This window comes from Triturus cristatus, chromosome 8 (assembly GCF_964204655.1).
Source record: "Triturus cristatus chromosome 8, aTriCri1.1, whole genome shotgun sequence".
NCBI classification, from domain to species: domain Eukaryota; kingdom Metazoa; phylum Chordata; class Amphibia; order Caudata; family Salamandridae; genus Triturus; species Triturus cristatus.
In genome coordinates, this window is record NC_140591.1 from 523402282 (window position 1) to 523422637 (window position 20356).

The 20356-nt window shown below is 45.5% G+C and overlaps 1 protein-coding gene across 3 annotated transcripts in view; it reads right to left on the reverse strand.

The window, feature by feature from the left end:
* Positions 1–20356, reverse strand: part of DIAPH3 (diaphanous related formin 3) — a 2278729-nt gene that overhangs the window by 1626472 nt on the left and 631901 nt on the right. For all 3 annotated transcript variants that reach the window (XM_085621985.1, XM_085621986.1, XM_085621987.1), the window contains one exon: positions 16472–16541. In XM_085621985.1, the coding sequence (XP_085478111.1) occupies positions 16472–16541 (70 nt within the window). The remainder of the gene's footprint in view (positions 1–16471; positions 16542–20356) is intronic.

Sequence of the window (20356 nt, forward strand, 5' to 3'; positions counted from 1 at the left end):
AATTATGATTGTAAAATCTTTGCAAAAATGTTGGCTTCCCGCTTAGAGAAAATTATTCCTCATCTCATTAATCCTAACCAAGTTGGTTTTGTTAAAGTTCGTTTGGCGTCTGACAATGCCAGAATGTTTACCAATATCCTTGCTCTCAGTACAAAATATCCCTCCCCGTTAGCGGCTCTATACCTGGACGCTGAAAAAGCCTTCGATCGTGTCAACTGGGATTTTCTGCTTCACACCTTAAGATGGCTTGGCTTTGGCCCAAAGTTTATTTCTTATGTTAAGTTGTTATACACCAATCCCAAAGCCTGTGTTTTTGTCAATGGTCTTTTCTCCCCTTATTTTTCCCTTCAAAGAGGTACACGCCAGGGCTGCCCCCTCTCCCCATTACTTTTCCTATTATGTCTAGAACCATTCCTAGAACGTACCAGAAATAATGTGCTTATTACTGGTTTTCATCTTAAATCTCAACATATTAAACTGTCCGCATATGCTGATGATGTACTTATTTATAAGTCTAACCCTGTATCCTCCCTGCCCCCCTTTTTGAACGAAATTGCATCGTTCGCTAAGGTTTCAGGTTACAAATTGAACTTTTCTAAAACGGAGGTTTTGCCTTTAAACTCTTCATGCTATAGATATATGTTTGCATCGTCTAATTTCACTTGGTGTCCCCAAAAAATAAAATACCTTGGTACATGGTTTACCCCCACCATTCGTGATACACTCGCTCAAAATTTCTCTGCCTTAAAACTTAAAATTACTAATTTGCTGAATCTCTGGTCTCCATTATTCCTCTCCTGGTGGGGTAGACTTGACACAATTAAAATGATGATTGTTCCTCAAATTTTGTTTCTATTGTCAATGTTACCCTTCAAAATTCCTAAATATTATTTTTCCCAGATTAACTCCCTATGCTCAAAGTTTTTATGGAATAACAAACATGCACGTATTGCTCTGGCTAAATTGATTCGTCCTAAAAATGAAGGTGGTGTAAGGTTTCCTGATTTTAATTTGTATCACAATGCCTTCTTGATTCGTCAATTTTTTGCTTTGTCTAGGGATTATCAAGATTTACCTAAACCCTCTTGGGTTACTGTTGAATGTTCCTTACTGAATGATTTTTCAATGCGAGATGTTGTTAGCATGTCTAACTGTACTTTTATTTCCAAATATCCCATTTTGAAACATTCCCATATGTTGTTGCACGCTCTTTTCTTTAAGAACATGAATAACTATGAATCCTTTCTAGCTTCATCTCTGTGGTTTAACAAGTACATTACATTTCGCCATAAGTCATTCTATTACAAACAATGGAAAGAGAAGGGCCTTCTTTTTGTACATCAACTAATTGTCAACAATGTAATTTTCTCCTTCTATCAGTTACAAATTACTTTCAATCTCCCTGATTCCTGTATTCTGCAATATAATACACTAGCCCCAATTCTGCAGGAGTGTCTACAGAAATTCTCCTCTTCCTCAACTCCCCTTGCCTCTCCTTCTGATTCTTTATTTTGCCATACTTTTGCTGATGCTACTCCTAGTGCCTCCTATATCTATAAATTTCTGTCTACTCCTATCTGCACACAGGCTAAATCTAAGGTGGAAGTAGAGTGGGAGCTTGACCTTTCCTTGACTTTGTCTGTGTCACATTGGGATAAGTTTTGGCAGAAATTATTCAAAACTTCCAAAGCTGCAAATCTCACACAATCCCTCTTCTTTATTTTTAATAGAGTCATCATCACTCCGCTTTTGTTACATAAAATCAATCACTCTACCTCATCATCTTGCTGGTCTTGCTCTACAGCTGAGGGCTCTTTATTACATTTATTATTTTACTGTCCTAAAGTTTGTGCCTTTTGGAAGGAGATATGGTCAAAATGTACTCAGATCTTTTCTTATAATGTACAATTTAGTATTCAAAATGTATTTTTAGGTACTGTTTCACCAGATTTTGTTTTAGATACCCCTGCTTCTCCATTATTAGATTTGTTTCTTGCTGTGGCTTTTAAGGTTATTCTCACTTGCTGGAAAGACAATTCTAAATTATCCTTTCTGCATTGGTGGAATTTTATATGTGACGAACATAGAATTGCATCTATCCCTCAATCCTCCATTCACCTACAGATTAAGTCCGACCTACTATGGTTACCCTTCACATCATTCTTATCATCACCACCGTAGTCCTTATCTTTTCTCATTATCTTACTCCTTTCTCCTTTCTCTCTGTCCTCTCTCTTTTCTGTACCTCTCTTTTCTCTCTCCTCTTATCCTTTCCTTATCTCTCTCCCCTTTTTCTCCTTTTTTCTTTTATAAAAATCTTCACTCTGCTATTTAAATAATATATTTGCACTGTTACATTTTCTTTTTAGGAGTTTTATATTTCTTATGGTATACTATGCTTTGACCTTTATTGCTTGTTCTTAACAAACTGTTATTTTGTATTGCTTTATATTGATTTAATCTTGTTTCATCTGTCGGATTATATTAACTTGTTTTGAGACAACTGCTATACTCGCTCACATGTTTTTCACATTACTTACTCCTACTAGCTTACTTTGTATCGCTTATCTTGTGCGCTTTGGTCTTTAATACAAAATTATTTAACTCAAAAAAAAAAAACTCTCACTTTTAATAAATGCATCACTAAAGCATGGTGTGGTACATCATTTACAGACCACACATTCTCTTTTGAAAGGGCCACAACTTTTTCTATTGACAAAGTTTTACTGATAAAAGTTCAGCAAATATTTATCATTTGTACAAAACCAAGTAAAGTGTTCTGATTTCCTGATTTCTTTTCAACTCAATAAAATCTTTGTTTCCATCACACTTAAAAAAAAATGTGCTTTCCTATTTGCTGATGTGGTTTGAAATAAAAATGAATACTTAATTTTTAAGCTTTTTAAATGTCTATTTTTTTCCAACCCACATCTACCAGCCCTTCCTGCACTTTTGCCAGACAGTTCACTTTACAAAATCTTCTAACTGCAGTCAGAGAAAGAAAAGTAAACACCAATCTCCAGGACAAAATAAGCAGCAATTCATTTGAAGACATACTCTGGCATTGGGCCTCTGTCGTTGAACGCACAGCAAACGTGACCAGATAAAAAGAAGATTTAAATTCATCTCTATTGTTCATGAACTTTCTGAAGGAACAGAAAAGTACTGCTGACTAAAAATCCGAGACGAATAAAGGAGGTCCTACCGACAGACAACCAGGCGGGCAACTACAGCAAATTTCGGGGGGGCTGAAAAAGATTTCGGGGGGGGGGGGGGGGGGGTGAGGACGGTAAGTCTTCCAGCCATAGGCAGAAGGGGTGAAAACACAATAAAAGCCTCATTAACGTGTAAATGGTCTTTTAAAGACCCGTGAAGTACTCTGGTGCGGCTGCAATTAGACGGACGCCGGCCCGCGAGGCTGTCTCAGCCGGGCTGTCACACACGACGGGTGGGGGGCTGAAGCCCGGTAAGCCCAATGGGTGTTGCGCGCCTGCAGACAACTGTCATGCTTGAAATTCCAATGCTGCAGCTTGCTGCCTGAGCTGTAAGTGTTTTTATGTGACGTAAATTGCACTATTGCATATGCAATGGCAGAAATCTGCAATGCTGCTACACATGTTGCGAATCCTGCTAACACGATCCTATTGAAAACAGCAATACTGCCAAGAAACGTGCTTCAGTTGTCCAACCACAATTGAAACAACCTTGCTGAGAAATGCAAGGACAGTGCCATAAAAGTAAAGCAGGCATTATCAAAAGTGGTGTCACTTTACTATTTAATGAATACCTACCATGTGCCGTTAATAGAACGGCCCTAGTGACCAGTGGTGGTAACTTCTAACATAGGGTTCCTACGGACCTTACTCCAGCTCAGAAGTTTAAAGGGATAACTTAGACAGTGTTCATTCAGCCTTTGCAACCATATGCGGAGACTAATAAATGACGTCCTCCTCTTCTCACTCATACATACGTTACAAAACCATACACAGCAAATCTTCATACATTACTAACCTACAAATGCTTTCATTGTTCAAACTCACCCTGCCAGTGCATGTTTTTTGGTGCAGTACATATATGTGTTGATAAGCAATCAATTTTAGAAGAAATCCCAATCAGAAGTCATTTACTTACCTCAGGCAAATAAAAAGAAATTATTAGAGACTTATTCTGGAGGGTACATTTTCCACGAATGTGAACAAATGTTCTTTTCAGGGTGGGCTATCTTTGGTAAGCGTAGAAATAGGCCTATAGGTAGCTCAACTTAACAGCTTTTTGAATGCTCAGTAAATAGCCCAGGCAAGACCTGGCTTGTCACTGAGCAAGACAAAATACGTTGACAAACGAGCCAGATGGTTAGAAAATAAAATTAGTACTTATCTATTCTCAGTTAATGCATTATTTGCCATGCCATTCTCTCAAAGTTCCATCCTATCTCACCTCTACATGGAACCACCCAGATCTATTATCACCGACAGCATCAAGGTCCACCAATATGCCATGACAATCGACTACCTCAAACTCACCTCAGCAACAGCATTCGGTGACTAAAATACCCTCTGCAACTAACGCAGGATTGAAAGTTAAGTCCCTAATGGAAGCTCAAGATTAAAATCCTCTTGTTCGCCAACAGCCGCAGATCCAAGTCTATCTCTATGACAAGAAGGTAAATGGCTTCATTCTTTGGTTGAAAGAGAATCCAAAATCCATAGGATTTAAATTCTTCACTGACATCCCATTTAAACAACACATTGCCAGGAAAGCCATTATGATATAAGCTCTCCCTTCTGATGTGAAACCCTTTCTTTTATAAGGTGAGGTGATTTCTAAACAGTTCAAACCATGGTCCTCTCGCACACATACGGAGAAAACTGCTCTGTTGCCTTCAAGACACCACTTTGGCACCCCTGAAAAACGTATGAAGAAGTCTGAGCGCATCACCTCAATACTGAAGAAAATAGACTGCCTACCCCTCCTGGCCCACATCAACTTCAAGACAAGCTGCATCGTATAAAAGGCCATCCTAACAATACTCCGAAACAAAGTGTGAAGAAACTAACTATCTCTGGTGGACAGCAGTACACCAGGCGTCAAGGCATTGCTGAACTGAAGACGAAAAGGTGCAACAAGATAAAATCATAAGACAGGACTTCTCCTCTTATCCTTCCAGCATCTGAAGCAATATTCCTGTGGTCATCAGAATTTCTCAATACACCATCCTCCAGGTTAAGAAAAAAGAAAAACACCTTTTCAAGGAAGATTACCTATTGATTCACTCAAATCCACCTAAACCCTCTACCACCAGCTACCCAATTCAGATTAGGATTCGATCATTCTTGGGCTCTCACATCTGTTTCGGGTGCCATGACTTCCTACCCGAGTTTGCGCCACACGGGTTCAATTAGGTAACAAGCAATGATCCGACCTTGAAATAGGGGGAAGGACCAAGGATAATATTTTTTTAATCCACAATATCCACTCTCATACCTTTATCTTTACCCTTGGCTAAGCAAGTAGGAATTTCACAGTGAGTGACGGCTGAGGTTCCAACCAGTAAGTCCAATTGTGCAAACATTCTGGTGTGCTCAACTCAGCCCTTGCAAGACAAAGTATAGAGGCAAGTAGTGCAGCTTTAAGTGTTTCACAAAAACAAAGCAAAGGCAACGAGTCGGGCAATTGGTTTTGAGGAGAAAAACAAAGTAATATTGATTGAGTCGTAAAATAACACATGGGCATAAGCCTCTCGTCTCACTTCTGAACCTGCAGTATGGCACATATTTTGTGGAAGTCCACAAAATACAAGTCGTTTGGAGTGAAAATCGGTTACAAGTAACACAAAGAAGAAAAGTTTTACTCAGGCAAAAAAAGGAGTGGAGGCTAGATAAATGCCGAAACATCAGATAGGAGGTTATAGATATATACCTGTGTACTTGTGATAGACGACTGGGCTTCTATTGGGGGCATCAGTTACTGAAACGTAAGCGTTGTTCCTGTTACATGTGTGATGTGCAGTAAGCCTTGGAAATACTTTGTCCCTAGATTTACTTTGAGGGAATGAATATGAGTACCAGGGGAGCAGAGTGTACTAACTGATCCAGGGAGTACAAAACTGCTGCAGTTCAAAGCAGAAAGATGAGAAAATATATATTTTTTTTAATCTGAAAATATTTGGGGTGATTTGTCAAATAAGCATCTGAGAAACACCTGAATATGGAACACATCTCCACCCCATACATTAATGACAACAAAATCAATATGCATAATACAACTCATGTCATTTGCTTCTCATTTAAAGAGATTTGGCATAAAGGATGCCCATTGTTATATAAAGATATTTAAAAAAAAAAAGAAAAGAATGATGCCCATTTTTATGCTACCACAAGCATGTTCTTTTAGTTTATTAAGCTGTCAATTTGATACTCTGTAGTCACGGTTATAAAGGTACTTCCCATAGGTTGAGGCGTTTAAGAAACTATGACTTACTCTATCAAGAAAGCACCAGCAATATAAGAACACCTGAGTTTGCTATAACAGTTCACCCGAGTCAATCACGAACCCTCAAAAAACGATTTTCTTGTACCCCTCCCAGCAAAGAAGTTATTAAGGGAAACACATTCTACATACATGTTGAGCGGGCGCTGTTGAACCCATGGCAAGGTGGCTGCGCTGTAGCGTTACTCCGCCGGCCGGGAACAAAATCCGGCAATAATCTGGGCTCAATGTAGTCATCACCGGCCCAGTACACAGAGAATGTACTAAAGACCCCTCCCTGCATGCAGTGGGAGGAAAAGAGCAGCTGCTTCACTGCCTCGGCTACCGAAACGATGAAGGTGAAATCTCAGACCGACCTGCAGAACATGGCGGATACGCGCAGCGGCTGGTGAGGTGGGGCCAGGAGCGCGGAACTGGGACGGAGCTGAAATGCTGCTCTGGGCCCCTGTGGTGCTGCCGGGACCTGCGGGGAGCAGAGAGACCTCGGAAGAGGGGGTACCTCCATTCCAGTGAATCCTCGAAGAAATATATAAAGCGGACGACAGCGGCGGTCGGAGGCAGGAGACCAGCGCCGCAAGACTGAGGTGAGACTGCAGCGCTGCTCCGGGCCCCTCCGTGCATTGCTGGGAACCGGCGGTAGACCGAGGTGTCTCCAGAGGGGGGCAAGAAGTCTCCGGCCCTGCGACAGATCCCCCCCCCCCCCATACCCCTAAAGCCCACGAAAACCCAGCACTAGGCCGCCTACAAGGCCCTATGCGTAGAGGAGCCGGGTGCCAGGAGAGTTAGGATAAGACCGGCCCAACTTGAAATCCTCATCCCCTCTTATGGGGGAAGAAAAGGGGAGAAAAAAAAAAAAGAAAGTACCACCTCATTTGTGCCTTAAAAAACCCAAGTGACGCACTGTAAATAACTATTTGGGCGATAAATAATGCGCTGAGCACCCGAGAACACGGGCAGGGGGCTCATGCACCTGGCACTACACGGAGCGGACTGTCCAGAAAATGCAAATAGACGTAATAGAGACCTCATAACCCAGCCGCCATTAAAGCCAAACATATGAAGACACACAGCAGAGCATAGGTCAATAGCTCTCGGCGAACAGACTAAAGGGAAAGTCTCTGCCTCAATGCAGCTAAGAAATACAGCGCATAAGCAAGAAAAGTGACAGTACGCAGTAAGCTTGTCTTGGGCAGTAACTACACTAGTGGACAACAACACACACACCCACCCATCATCCCTGTTAGGGAGGAAACCACACAGCCCATCCTGCTGAGCGTATTGCGCCGACTGCAAGAAGCATCGACAGCACGGGTAGGGAGCCCATAAGGACAGTGCCACAGGTGCACCACAAGACACCCTGACGAGAAAACTGCCGGTCCACTGTTTAAAACCCCCTAGATTGGCCCGGAGCCACAGCGAACAAACAGCTCCCCACCGGCCATCACAGCATAAGGAATATTATGCACGAAGAGTGAATTCAGGAAACCGCGACGTAGGTAAAGTTTTTGAAAAAAAGGCACCGAGTAGACCAGCACATGAAGCGAATAGAAAAACGAAGCGGCGCTCTCACGCAAAATGCTGACTCTCTCAAATTGGGCACAACAGACAGGCAACAGGCACACCGCACCAAGATGGTACAACATGCTCATTCGGACTCTGAGCAGGACCCACCATTGCAGGCAAGCGGGTCACTGGAAGCCACACTCGAGGCCATGCAGAAAAGTCTGCTGTCGATAGATGGGAAGATAGATACTCTCAATATACTCATGGCCAAGATGGCTTCCAAATTGGAAAAACAGGATGGCAGATTTACCGAGGCAGAACAACGCATCTCAAATGCCGAACACACCATCCAAACAATGACCTAAAAACAACTAAGTTACTGGCCGTTATTCAAGTCAAGAATGAGGACTTGGAATCAAGGTCACACCGCAGCAATCTGTGCATACTAGGCTTCCTGGAGTCCACCAACACGGGCCGGATGGAACACTGCATGGAGGAAATGCGTAGGAGTGTCTTTGGCAGTGACGAACTGTCGGAAGTGTTTGCAGTGGAACGGGCGCATAGATACCAGCAGGCGCGCGCCCCCCCCCCCCCATGCCCCACCTCGTTTAATAATAGCCAAGCTTCTGAACTACAGAGATAGGGATCAGGAATTGGAAGACACCGGGGGGGCAGGATTAATTCCTGGAAAAAAGAACTCGGGAAATGGGCAGGAGTAGAATGCAGGTTATTGCTCAGAGAAGCCAGCAGGGGAATAGGCACAATAGATTGGCGTGGGAAGGACTGGTGAGCGAGCTGATAGCCGACAGGCAGGAAAATGGCAGAAGGGCAAGCACTCCACAACCAGCGGCACTAGAACACAGGAGCGGGTGAGGAGAAAACCAAATATGGCCCTGACCAACAGTCCGCAACATATTGAGACTGGAAGCCTGACACATGGGCACCCAATAACATGCAGGAATTGCGAATATCCACTTAGCGCATCTCGGGGGTGGGGGGGTTCTGTTAAATGGGTATGTTAAGTTAAGCACACCAGGGTGTACTGGTACTGTGGAATGTGTGCAACACGTATGAAATATGACATGACCATTGAGCAATGTATTTGTACACGGACTACGTCTTGAAAATCAATAAAATCTGGTTGAAAAAAACTACAGAGATAGGGACACGGTGCTACGACTTTCCAGCGAACAGGAAACTATCAAGTTTGATGGCAACAACTTATCCTTTTATCCTGGTTTCACAATGGCGGTGCAGGCAGCCAGGCGTGAATTTGGGCCTGCAAAAAAGAATTTGCAATCACTGGGCCTGAAGTACGCTATACTATATCTAGCGCGCCTGAGGGTGGAACAGGATGGCCACCCTGTCATACTCAGCACCCCTAAAGCAGCAGTGGAATACCTCGAGAAAACGAGACAGCCATGGAAACTCTCCACGACTGAAGGTGCAGACGATTGTGACCACCCCACCTCAGAGAGACTAACCAGCACCAAAAAACTGTGTGAACAAATAAGTGACATTAGAGTGAAGGGTAGACTATATCAATACCACTAAGTAGGGCTATGTAATGCTCTCAGCTGCAAAGCAGGAAGGTGAGTGGGTGTAGGAATCAGAGGTATACATGGTACCCATCCCCAACTACTGGACTGGGTCAGGCAACTTGTGTGAGAAGGTGGCCCGATATATGCTGTCCACTAGTTCTAGTGGGCACCTTGTATCAGTCCAAACAACCCCTTATGGTGAATGATTAAAGACAACCTTTATTGAAAGCTATCCTAGTGGTAACTATGGAGAGCAGCCTTCAGGCTAAGCCTTGAAGGAATGTAAAGCAGCTTGTTTTACCAGTCTATAATCTCTTGAATGATCAAATGAAAGGGCAACCACACCGGGTATATATTCAAAATATATGTATTTAAGATAAAACACACCCCTCTAGTCTCTTTATGAGGCTGGAGTTCGAAGTACTTAGTTTACAAGTTAGCAATCATCAGTAATAGCACAAATACACGTTTGGGCCCTAAGGGCGTACCAAACCATATACCAAAAAAGTGGTATAAGAACCACGACCGGGATAGACACAAGGCCTAGAGCCTGTAGTATCACTGGGACCACAAGGAACCACCCAAGGTAGAGACACAGGGGACCCACGGGGACTGTATGCAGTGTGTGAACACAACCACGGGTTCCCGTTAGCTTTTATGGGCAATGTCGCGGTTGGAAATTTAAAGATTAGGGACACTTAGAATTGAGTCAGGACCAAACCCTTTTGGACTTAAGTTCTAGGGCTAGCACCCACGGGAGCACTGGAGTACTCGAGTTACCTCACCCAGGGAAGCCGGGTGCATATGTGTCTTTTGGTGTCGGGTCCCGTCGTCGATTTCAATGGAAGCCTGCAAAGAACTGCTGCTGCCGTGAAGAGGAGAAGTGTCCGAAGAGATCCAAGCCTGGATCTGGGATGGAAGGAACCTGAAAGCAGAGGGAAAGAGTCTGGGTCACTAGCCAGTGACCAAGGGCAGGATGGACCAATGCCCACAGGTGCTTCAGGTGAGTTGATGGGTATCTTGACTCTTCAGCCACGAGGTCCAGGAGGCGTTGACTAAGTCCACAAGCCGGATTCGAGCTGTCCCACGAAGTCTGTCAAGTGCTGCGGCGTCGGCAACCAGGTTGGACCCAACAAGCCTTGGCAACGGCAAGTCACAGGAATTCAGAAAAGGACTGCGGTGCAGTCCAGCAAGGTCTGAGGGACTCACCCAGCGAGGATAAGTCAGGGCACGTCTGGAGCAACCAGGAAAGCCCAAGTAGAAGAGGAGTTGCCTTCATGGGGACCTACTAGCCAACGGGCTAGCGATCGCAAAGGAGCCTCGGGCGGTTGTACTTGAACCTGGCCCACGGGTCACTCGTGGAGTGGAGGCCAGCAATCTTCGGTGCAGGAGGTGCTCAAGGCTGGGGCTACTCGGAGCCCAAAGCACAACTTCGAGGAGGACCAGGAAGATAGTGTTGATGCAAAAGTTCACGGTGTCCAGGGGTCATGGTTCCAAGTCACCCACAATAGCCACGGGCCTCAGCTTTGCTGTGGACTCAGGGTAGCCTCAGGGAAGTCTGGAAATCCACCTCTGGTGATGCAAAGACTTCGGCGTCCGGCGGGAGCTTCAGCGATGCAGACCGGTCAGTTGCTTTTTTGGTGCCTGCCAAGCAGGGGAGCCATTCCTTGACCCCAAGGGAGATTTATTCAGTCTTCTAGTCAGGATAGAACGTCGAAGGTCCAGGATATATGTTGCAGAGTTTCGTCCAGGGTAATCTAAAGTCGCAAGGACTGGGTTTCCATCCTTATAGTAAGTTTGGGGGTTGGACATACTCTAGGGACCCACCTATGGGAGGGTTTGGAAAGAAGGGTGGTTACACCCATTTCCTTTGTCCAGTTTCGCGCCAGAGCAGGGGCAGGTAGCCGGTTTGGACTGGACTATGCACAGGGACACCAAGTGTGCCCCCAGTGCAGGACTTCAAAGCACCAGAGTGCTCCCGCCCAGCCCCAATACACATCTGCCAGTCTGGGGAGGTGGTTACACCTCCCTTCGACAGGAAATCTATTGTCCAGGCCTCCCCTGCCGGTGTTTCGGTCAGCAGCAGGAGGCCAGACCCGTGTGTGTGGCAGAGGCATCCATTTTGTGATGCCAGGGCTCAGGAAAGTCCTACCGGGTTAGACCAGTGTGAACATGTCTCTCCCTCTAGAAGGGTGGAATGCTACCCCCGTCGCCAGAAAGGGCGCGGGGGTAGTATTCCAAAGCGCTTGACACCAAACAACATGTTTTGATGCAGCCATCCCAAAGTTAGCATTTACCGCGAGGTTATAATGCACTTAAGAGTATATGGTATGGCTGTATCTCAGAACAGCCATAAGGAAGTATTTCCGAAAGCTGCAGAGGGGCTCAGCTCATGCTTGGGCACCCTCTCACATAAAACCAAGCACTCTGCGCCTTCAGGATTGTCAAGGCCAGCCATAGGAGTGGCTTATAGGTTTATATGTGTCTGTATATATATGTGGATATAGGTAGCCTATACCACTGTAAGGGGTGCAAGCACACCCTTACCAAGGCTGTAGTAGCAGACCTGTGGTGCCATTTTGGAGTGCTTCCCAGGGGTGGCATAATACGTGCTTCAGCCCCTGGTAGGCCTCTGAGGTACCTATGCCCTAGGTACATAGTATACCATATACTAGGGGCTTATAAGGCACTCCAGAATCCAATTAGATATGTACCTAATGTACATGCAAACCATTTTAGAGAGGAAGCAGCTAGGCTGTGGGCCTGATTAGCAGGGCCACAGCCAGACTAAGGTCGAAAAACAGTGAAACACCAGCAAAAAGTGGGGGTACCCATGTGAAGCAGATCCTACTCTCCTACACATTGGGTACTATTGTCACACTGCCGGCCTCCTTCGTTCCAAAGAAGGGTAAAGGGCTCTGGCGCCCCCCAGAGAGGGTAGACCCACCTTATTTGAATGTTTATTTCATGCCGTGATCCCAGGCGAACGTGGGGCATTTTGTTATTTAAAGGTATTTGTTTTGTGTTGGTTATGGCTTTGGCATGTTCATCTCCCCAGAGTGGGAGGGGCTGTTTTTGTTATTATGTTACTGTGACCCCAAGTACACCTACCTTTACACTAAGATCCACTTGTGCACAACCAGGTTAGAGCTACACCACCTACACACCCCAATACAGCAGCGGGTCCTATAAATGACCAATAGAACGCAAACCCTCAATCTAGTCACTTGGAATGTTGGAGTGTTAAATAACCCCAAAAAAGTCAAGCAGGTCTCCGCATATCTCGACAGGCACCAGATTGATATTGCGCTCATGCAGGAGACGCCCCTCACACCTCACACAGAGGCACATATCGGATTGTGATGGGCACACGACAAAAAGACATCCTCGTACTCCTCTTACTTGTAGGGGGTAATCACTCTGGTTCGCAAAGGAATTCTCTTCACCACTATCCAGTTCGAAATGGATGACCAATATATATCGTTATATAGCAAAGAGTCTGCAGAGGTCCAACACTCACCCTTATCAATCTATATGGCACCAACATGGACGATCCCGTAGTCTATACCAATAAATATACTAGACTATATAAACTACAACCTTCTACGATTATATGGGTGGAGTTCAACTTTCCACTAGACTGGACTATGGACAGGTCTGGAACCCAGGGAAATCCGACCAAACAAGTGTGTAGAATACTCAAAGAGGGAACGACGAAATGGGAACTCACTGACATTTGGCAACTCAGATACCCCGGGAAAACAGGAGGAACATATTTGTCTACTGAACACAATATGTGGTCTCGGCTGGACTACTGGCTGATAACTCATATGGTGAACTGGGTAAGCGGGATCAAGCACCTGCCCAAAACATAATCTGACCATTCCCCAGCACTATTCTCATTAACCCTACCCACTGACACACCATGGCCGTTTAAGTGGAGATTGCAAGCCTACGCCCTCACAGACGCGGTTTATAGGGATGGGATAAGGACGGCTATTATAAGATACTTTGGGGAGAATGTGGGATCAGTGGACTGAGTGGAGGGGCTATGGGAAGCCTTCAAAGTCACGATAAGGGGCGCATGTATCGGCCTCAGAGATGGTGTTTATCGTCACTACACGCTTGAATGACTCAACTAGAAAAGCAACTCCGGATGTTTGAGTGGGCATATGAAGCCAATCCTAAACCTCAAATACTAGAAGACAATAAACGCATCTTCAAGAATACACGGAGGCAGCGGAACAAGAGATCTGCTGTCTATCAAAAAGATGGATGGTAAGGGTGTACAGGGAGGGGGGAGGGGGAGCGGCGAGTCCGGATCGTAGCCTAGTCACTAATATAAAAGGACCCCGCAATATTTCCACCATTCAAACCATTAGCACGCATGAAGGCACGCAACTACACGATTAGAATACTATGCGGATCTGTATGGGGAACAGCGGTCTGCCGCGACGTGCGAGACAAACACATATTTAAATGAGATAGCGCTGGCATGGCAGTCGCTGGGGCAGAGGGAGTTTCTGGTGCTGCCACTAACAGAAGAGGGGGTTGCCAGCTGCTCTTTACCCAACGGTAAATCTCCTGGAGGCGATGGGATTCCAAGTGAATTCTATAAAACCTTCCCAGACCTAATGCTACCCCATTTACTGGCTATGAACCAAGAGGCGTACGATAAAAAATCCCTGTCCCCCCTCTCTGACTGAAGCGCTAGTATTAACACTGTTGAAACCCGGTAAAGAACCCGAGCAGGTAGACTCATACCGCCCACGGTCTCTAATAAATCCGGACGTAAAGATTCTGGCAATGGTCAACGCATCTAGGAGTCAGCTGCTGCTACAAGCCTTGGTACTGCCAGACCAGGCAGGTTTCATACCCTCACGGTCTACCACACATAATCTACGCACACTATTTGTGGTTATACTTCAAATAGACCCCTCGTTACCTGCTGCAGCAATTTTTTTTTAGACACCGCTAAGGCGTTTGACTCCATCCAATGGCCGTACATGTTCATGGTCTTGGCCAGGATGGGAATGCCACAGGCATTCTTGAACTGGATCCAATTATTGTACACGAACCCGATCCCCGGGTCCGAGCCAATGGCATAAAGTCAGAACCCGTGAACATATGCAGAGTAACAAGACAGGGTTGCCCATTATCCCCAATTTTATTTGCTCACACGCTAGAACCCCTGGTCTGTATTATATGACAAAAACACTCCTTGGCAGCCCTAAGATTCCGGCTCCGGCCTCTAGCGATCTCATTATACGCTGACGACATGGTGGTCTACATTAGAGATCTGGACACACACCTGGAACCTACGCTAAGAGAATACATTAAATTCGGGTGGCACCCTGGGCTAACCATTAACTGGAGCAAATCAGTGGTGTTCCCACTAACCCCGGCAACCACACCGCACACAACGGAGTTCCTGCTAGAATGGTGCACGGAGTCACTAAAATATCTAGGCGTTTGGATAAACAGAGACCCCGAGTTAGTCATGCGACTAAATTATGGCACTGCCATCACTAAATTACGGGATCAAGTAGCGCACTGGATCAGGCTCCCACTGTAGCTTGCCAACAGACTGGCAATAACGAAGATGGTCGTCCTGCCTGAATTTTTATACTTATTCGTGAACATCCCCCCCTTAATTTAGACTTTTTTTAAACAATCCTGCATGACAACCCTCACCTAGGCAGGCAAGCAACCTAGAATAAGCTGGCAGACACTCACGCGCCCTTACGCGCAAGGGGGGTAAAATACTCCAGATCTATACCTATGCGGCCATGCCCACTTTGCCCACTTGTACCAACCCCATAATTACATTGCACACGATGCAATTGAATCGGATGACGCATACCCGACACCCATCAATGCAATTCTAACGCACAAACAAAATAAACCTCAAAACTACAAGCCCGCTAGATAGCACAATCAGAGCATGGCACACACTTGCATCATGGGCAAATAAGACCCAAATATACGCCGATAAAATACTCTTGCTCCATCACCCTTCGATATCTGTTTATGGAGAAACAGGTGCGCTGATAGCACTACAAGAAGCGGGGATCCAAACCTTGGGAGATGCTTTCCCTGCAGGAGAGGTGATCTCACTGGACCAGTTCATTGGTAGCCGAAGCGGCCCCTTAATGCAGAAATTTGTATACCAAAGATTGAGACTCGCAATGAAAGCACTACATCCCCGCTTCCCCCAGGCACCACCTGAACTGATGTCGCTGCGGGCCAGGTTAGTGAGCACTGACAGGAAAAACCTGATAACTAAACTATATAAGACAGCCCAGAAAGAAAAGAAGGACCTAACTGATATTGCCAGGGAGAAGTGGAACACAACCTTAGATACAGCTAGAACGCCAGAGGATTGGGAGTCATGTTGCGGGCTACTAAATAAACTCAATTCAAACTGCAATCTAAAAATTATTCAATTTAAATATCTACAGCAGGCCTTATACCCCCCAGCAACTATATAAGTACGGGATAGGCCAAGATTCGAAATGTAAAAGATGCGGGTGGGGAGGCAGATTTTCTCCACCTTGCATGGACCTGCAGCCCAATAGCGACATACTGGAAACAGTTCACACAGACAATGACCGAAATGGTGGGTGTTAGAATTTGATATTCCCCAGAGATTTGTTTACTAGACCTCCTTAAGTCCACACCAAGCGCCCAACGCAAATTCGTGGCCGTATCTCTGTTGTTGGCCAAGAGCAGAATATCTATATGCTGGGGTGGGTAAAAAGGCACCAAAACAGGCAGAGTGGTTACATGACTTAGCCTACTGTAAAGCACAACTTGAAACATACGCAGAAGAATTGCCTGCCGCATCAAGACCAAATGAATACTGTAATGTACACCGTGCTGAAATGTAACTCGCTATAAAAAAACTTCAATTGGAAAAAAAAACACATTCTACATACTTTGTTGTTCATTGAAGCCTTCAAACACTGTATGACTCGGTGTTGGATTCTTCTCTCAATCTTGTCATGGCTGCAAAAAAGCATAGCATTACATAAACATTAAGAAGTCTTCTACTCTTTGCACAACAAAGTCCTAAGCTTACAACCTGTGCCAGAATTGGCACGTGCACCCTTGCTACGAAATTAGGTAGTTTATTTGCAGTTTCATATAGGCCCAAACCAGACACTGAAGTGGATCAGAGTGCTTTACATAATTACAACAAAAAACATTACTACGGACATTGAATTAATTAGCAGAGTGGGGGAGCCCCAATACAGTAGTACCCTGGGGCAAGCATGCTCAAAACAAGTACACCAGACTGCCGAAGAACATGGAGCAAGTTGTAGTAAAGTACCCCTTTTTGCATGGTTGCCAGACATCTGATGCAACCGGACATGATGTGCCCCGCGTCCCTGTCAATCATGTACCCAGGGCCTGTGTTCTTTCCCAAGACTGTACCTTTGTACCCACAATTGGCACATCTCTGGCCCCAGGTAAGCCCCTATAAACGGTTCCATAGGTACTAAGAGCACTGTGACCAGGGAAGTACTCTGAAGACTGCAGCAGCTATTGTGCCACCCCTTAGGGGCCCTGTACCTTAACACCCACACACTACCATTGCAGGCTGCGTGTTTTGGTGCAGAGAAAAGTGAAGAGTTGACATGGCACATCTTTGTGCCATGCCGGCACCCCACTGCCTGAGGCCTAGGTAAGACACCCCTCTAGCATGTTGCACTAGCCCCCAGGTGAGGGTACAGTGAAATGAGCCCTGTACCCCTACAGTGTCTAAGTCCATTCTTAGACATTGTAAATGTAGTAACGCCATAAAGACCATATGGTCTGGGAGTTGGTCATTCCACAGCTTAATAATGGCTTTACTAAAAACTGGGAGGTTTGGTAGCAAACTTCTCAGCACATTAAACGACCACTAATACCAGTGTGGGATTTAATGTAGAATGCACTCCGAGAGCATCTGAAAGATGCCCCCTGAAAATCGACTAGCCCTGGTGTGGTTCCTCAGTGGCTGCCTGCCATTTGCCACCAAACAGGTTTCGCGACCCCTGGGTAGAGAGCCTCCACACTCTGGGTCCTGAAACAAAGCCCATCCTGAGGAGAGGTGTCATGCCTCCTACCCCAGGATGGGATGGGTCCACGAAGAGAAGCATCAAAGGCCTGCCGTCTTTGGAAGCTGCCCCTGCTTTTCGCTGCTCCCAGCAACTAGCTCCCACCAGTTCTGCCCCCCACTTTGGGAGGAAGAATTGGCGGGAAAACCAAGCTAGGAAGAGATGTGTGCCCACCTTTGCCAACCCAACACCTCAGGTGGGCGAGTCTAGGAGAAGCAAAAAGGGGACTCAGCCAATTAGGGAATACTCATGCTCCTCTCACTAGAGGGTGGCATAATTGAGGGTGTACCCACCCCAAAGAAGGGACCCATTGGTCCCAACCTGCACACACCTTTAAACGCCCCTAAATTTAATATTATGGGCAACACTGAAACTTGCCTCCTCAAAGTCGAGGAAGAAAGAAAAAGGACCAAAGAGCTTTGCTGACTCAGGAAGAAGAGGACACCAACTGCTTTGGCCCCAGCCCTACCTGCCTGTCGCGACTCAGACCTGCCTACAGCGAAGAAACCGGCATGTCCAGCAGCAAGCAACTCCAAGAGCTCAGAGGACCTGCCCTGCACCTACCTTAAAGACTGTCTAACGTGAGCACCGGATTTGCTCAAGTCAAGACTTAAAAACAGAATCCCACTTTCGGCAACTCCACGATTCTGCACCATTCTGCAACCGACGCCCAGAGCCCGAGTTCAAGTCGCCCAACACCACGAGGTGGTCTCCCCAGCGATCCTAACCTGGGATCTGGTGACCCCCGATCTCCCTCAAGCTTCAAGACCACACCTGCAGCCTCAACCTGCAACTGACCATGACCAGAGCTGGTAAAGAAACCCGACAACAAAAGACACCACTTAACACGATGCCCCACGGCATCACCCAAGAACCCAACTTACCTCTCCAGCTGGTGGTCGCCTCCAGGAAGTCTACCTGCCCGAGCCTGCAGCAACTTTTCCAAAGTGAAGGTCTCCATTGGAAACCACAAGGTACCCAACGTCTTCTTGCCACCCTGAACCCGGCTGCCCCTGTGCCTCTAGTGGTGCAGCTCTTGTGCGGATCATTAAGTGCTGACCCAAACCTCAAGAGCTTTGCTCCAACACTCAAGGGGCCTGCTCGTAAGCAGTCCCTAATCGAAGGCCCCCTTACTCTCATTGGTAAACATTGGACCCCTGCACTCTGCACCCAGCCGCCCCAGGGCTGCTGGTGGTGTAACTTGAGTGCCTACCTGAACCTCGGGGAACCTTGGTTCTAACCCACAAAACTCTCACTCGTGAGACGCTTACTTACTTGTGAAACCGATAATTTTTCTCCCATCGGAACCCTGTTATGAGTTTTGGGCCTAAAATGGTCTAAGTGTTGAACTGTTAGTTTGAATAGAAGTAAAAGTCACTATAACTTAAATCAAGAAAAGTCTTACTTACCTTGTATTGTGAGATCCCTCGGTGGGGTATCAAGGTATACCACCCCAGTAGTCAATGCAATCTAAAAGTAATCCGAAAATATTCTAAAAGTAATACTGTGCAATTTTATCTGCTTTTTGTAAAACCGCCAACCTGTAACAATTGCAAATTCATCCGCAATTGCATTTCTGTTTATAATTGAAAGTACATTTTACCAATCTATGCCAAGTCCTGCTTGGTTCTATAAATAAAATAGAAGTATACCTTTTTTTTTATACTTACCCAATTGTTCTGGATTCGTCTCCGAGTGTGTGCCATCAGTCGTGATTGAGTGAATACAATAAATGTTTAACACACCCTCTGGATAAGCCTGACTGCTCGCCCACACTACCAGAAAGAGTACTTATCTAATTTAGCCTCTGCTATACCTCTAGTGACTGTCTGGACTTTCTGCACATTATACCGTACTTTAGTATAGTATATACAGAGCCAGCATCCTACACAAGTTGACATATGTCACTGATTTATGGAGAACAACATTTCTTAGTATGGGAGAAGCTGTTAAAAAAGAAGGATTTTTTGGTCTATTCTAACAGAACCATGGGAGGGGTTGTTCCTAATACCAGGTGGGATGGCATTCCATATTCTGGGAGAAGCCACTGAGAAGGTGATTGACCTGACCCTTTTTATAAGGGTTATCCACAGACTCTTTGCTTTACTCCTGTATTTTTCTGCCTTCATTTTTGCTGGTTTTATGATTCTGGGCACTTTACCACTGCTGTCCAGTGCTCAAGTGCAAGTGCAATGTAAAAGGTAATGGTAATTGGTTTTTCCATGATCGGCATATTTAATTTACTTGCAAGTCCCTAGTAAAATACACTGTGTGAGCCCAGGGCCTGTAAATTAAATGGTACTAGTGGGCCTGCAGCACTGTTCGTGCCACCCACATAAGTAGCCCTGTAAACATATCTCGGGCCTGCCACGGCAGTGTCTGTGTATGCAGTTTTAAACTGCCATTTCGACCTGGCAACCAAAATCTTGCCTTTTATTACACATTTGTCACCCCTAAGGTAGGCCTGAGCCAACCCAAGGGGCCGGGTTCAGTGTATTTAAAAGGTAGGACATATACTGGAATGGTTTACATGTCCTAATAGTGAAATGTTGCAAATTTTGTTTTACACTATTGAAGGGACTATTTCTCCCATAGAGGAACATGGGGATTACCTTGAAATAGCTTCTAAATGTAATTTCCCATTGGGAGCAGATCGAGATTTGGGGTCACTGAACTCCTTATTTAAAAATGCATTTTTTGGTGAAGTTGATTTGTAGTGCC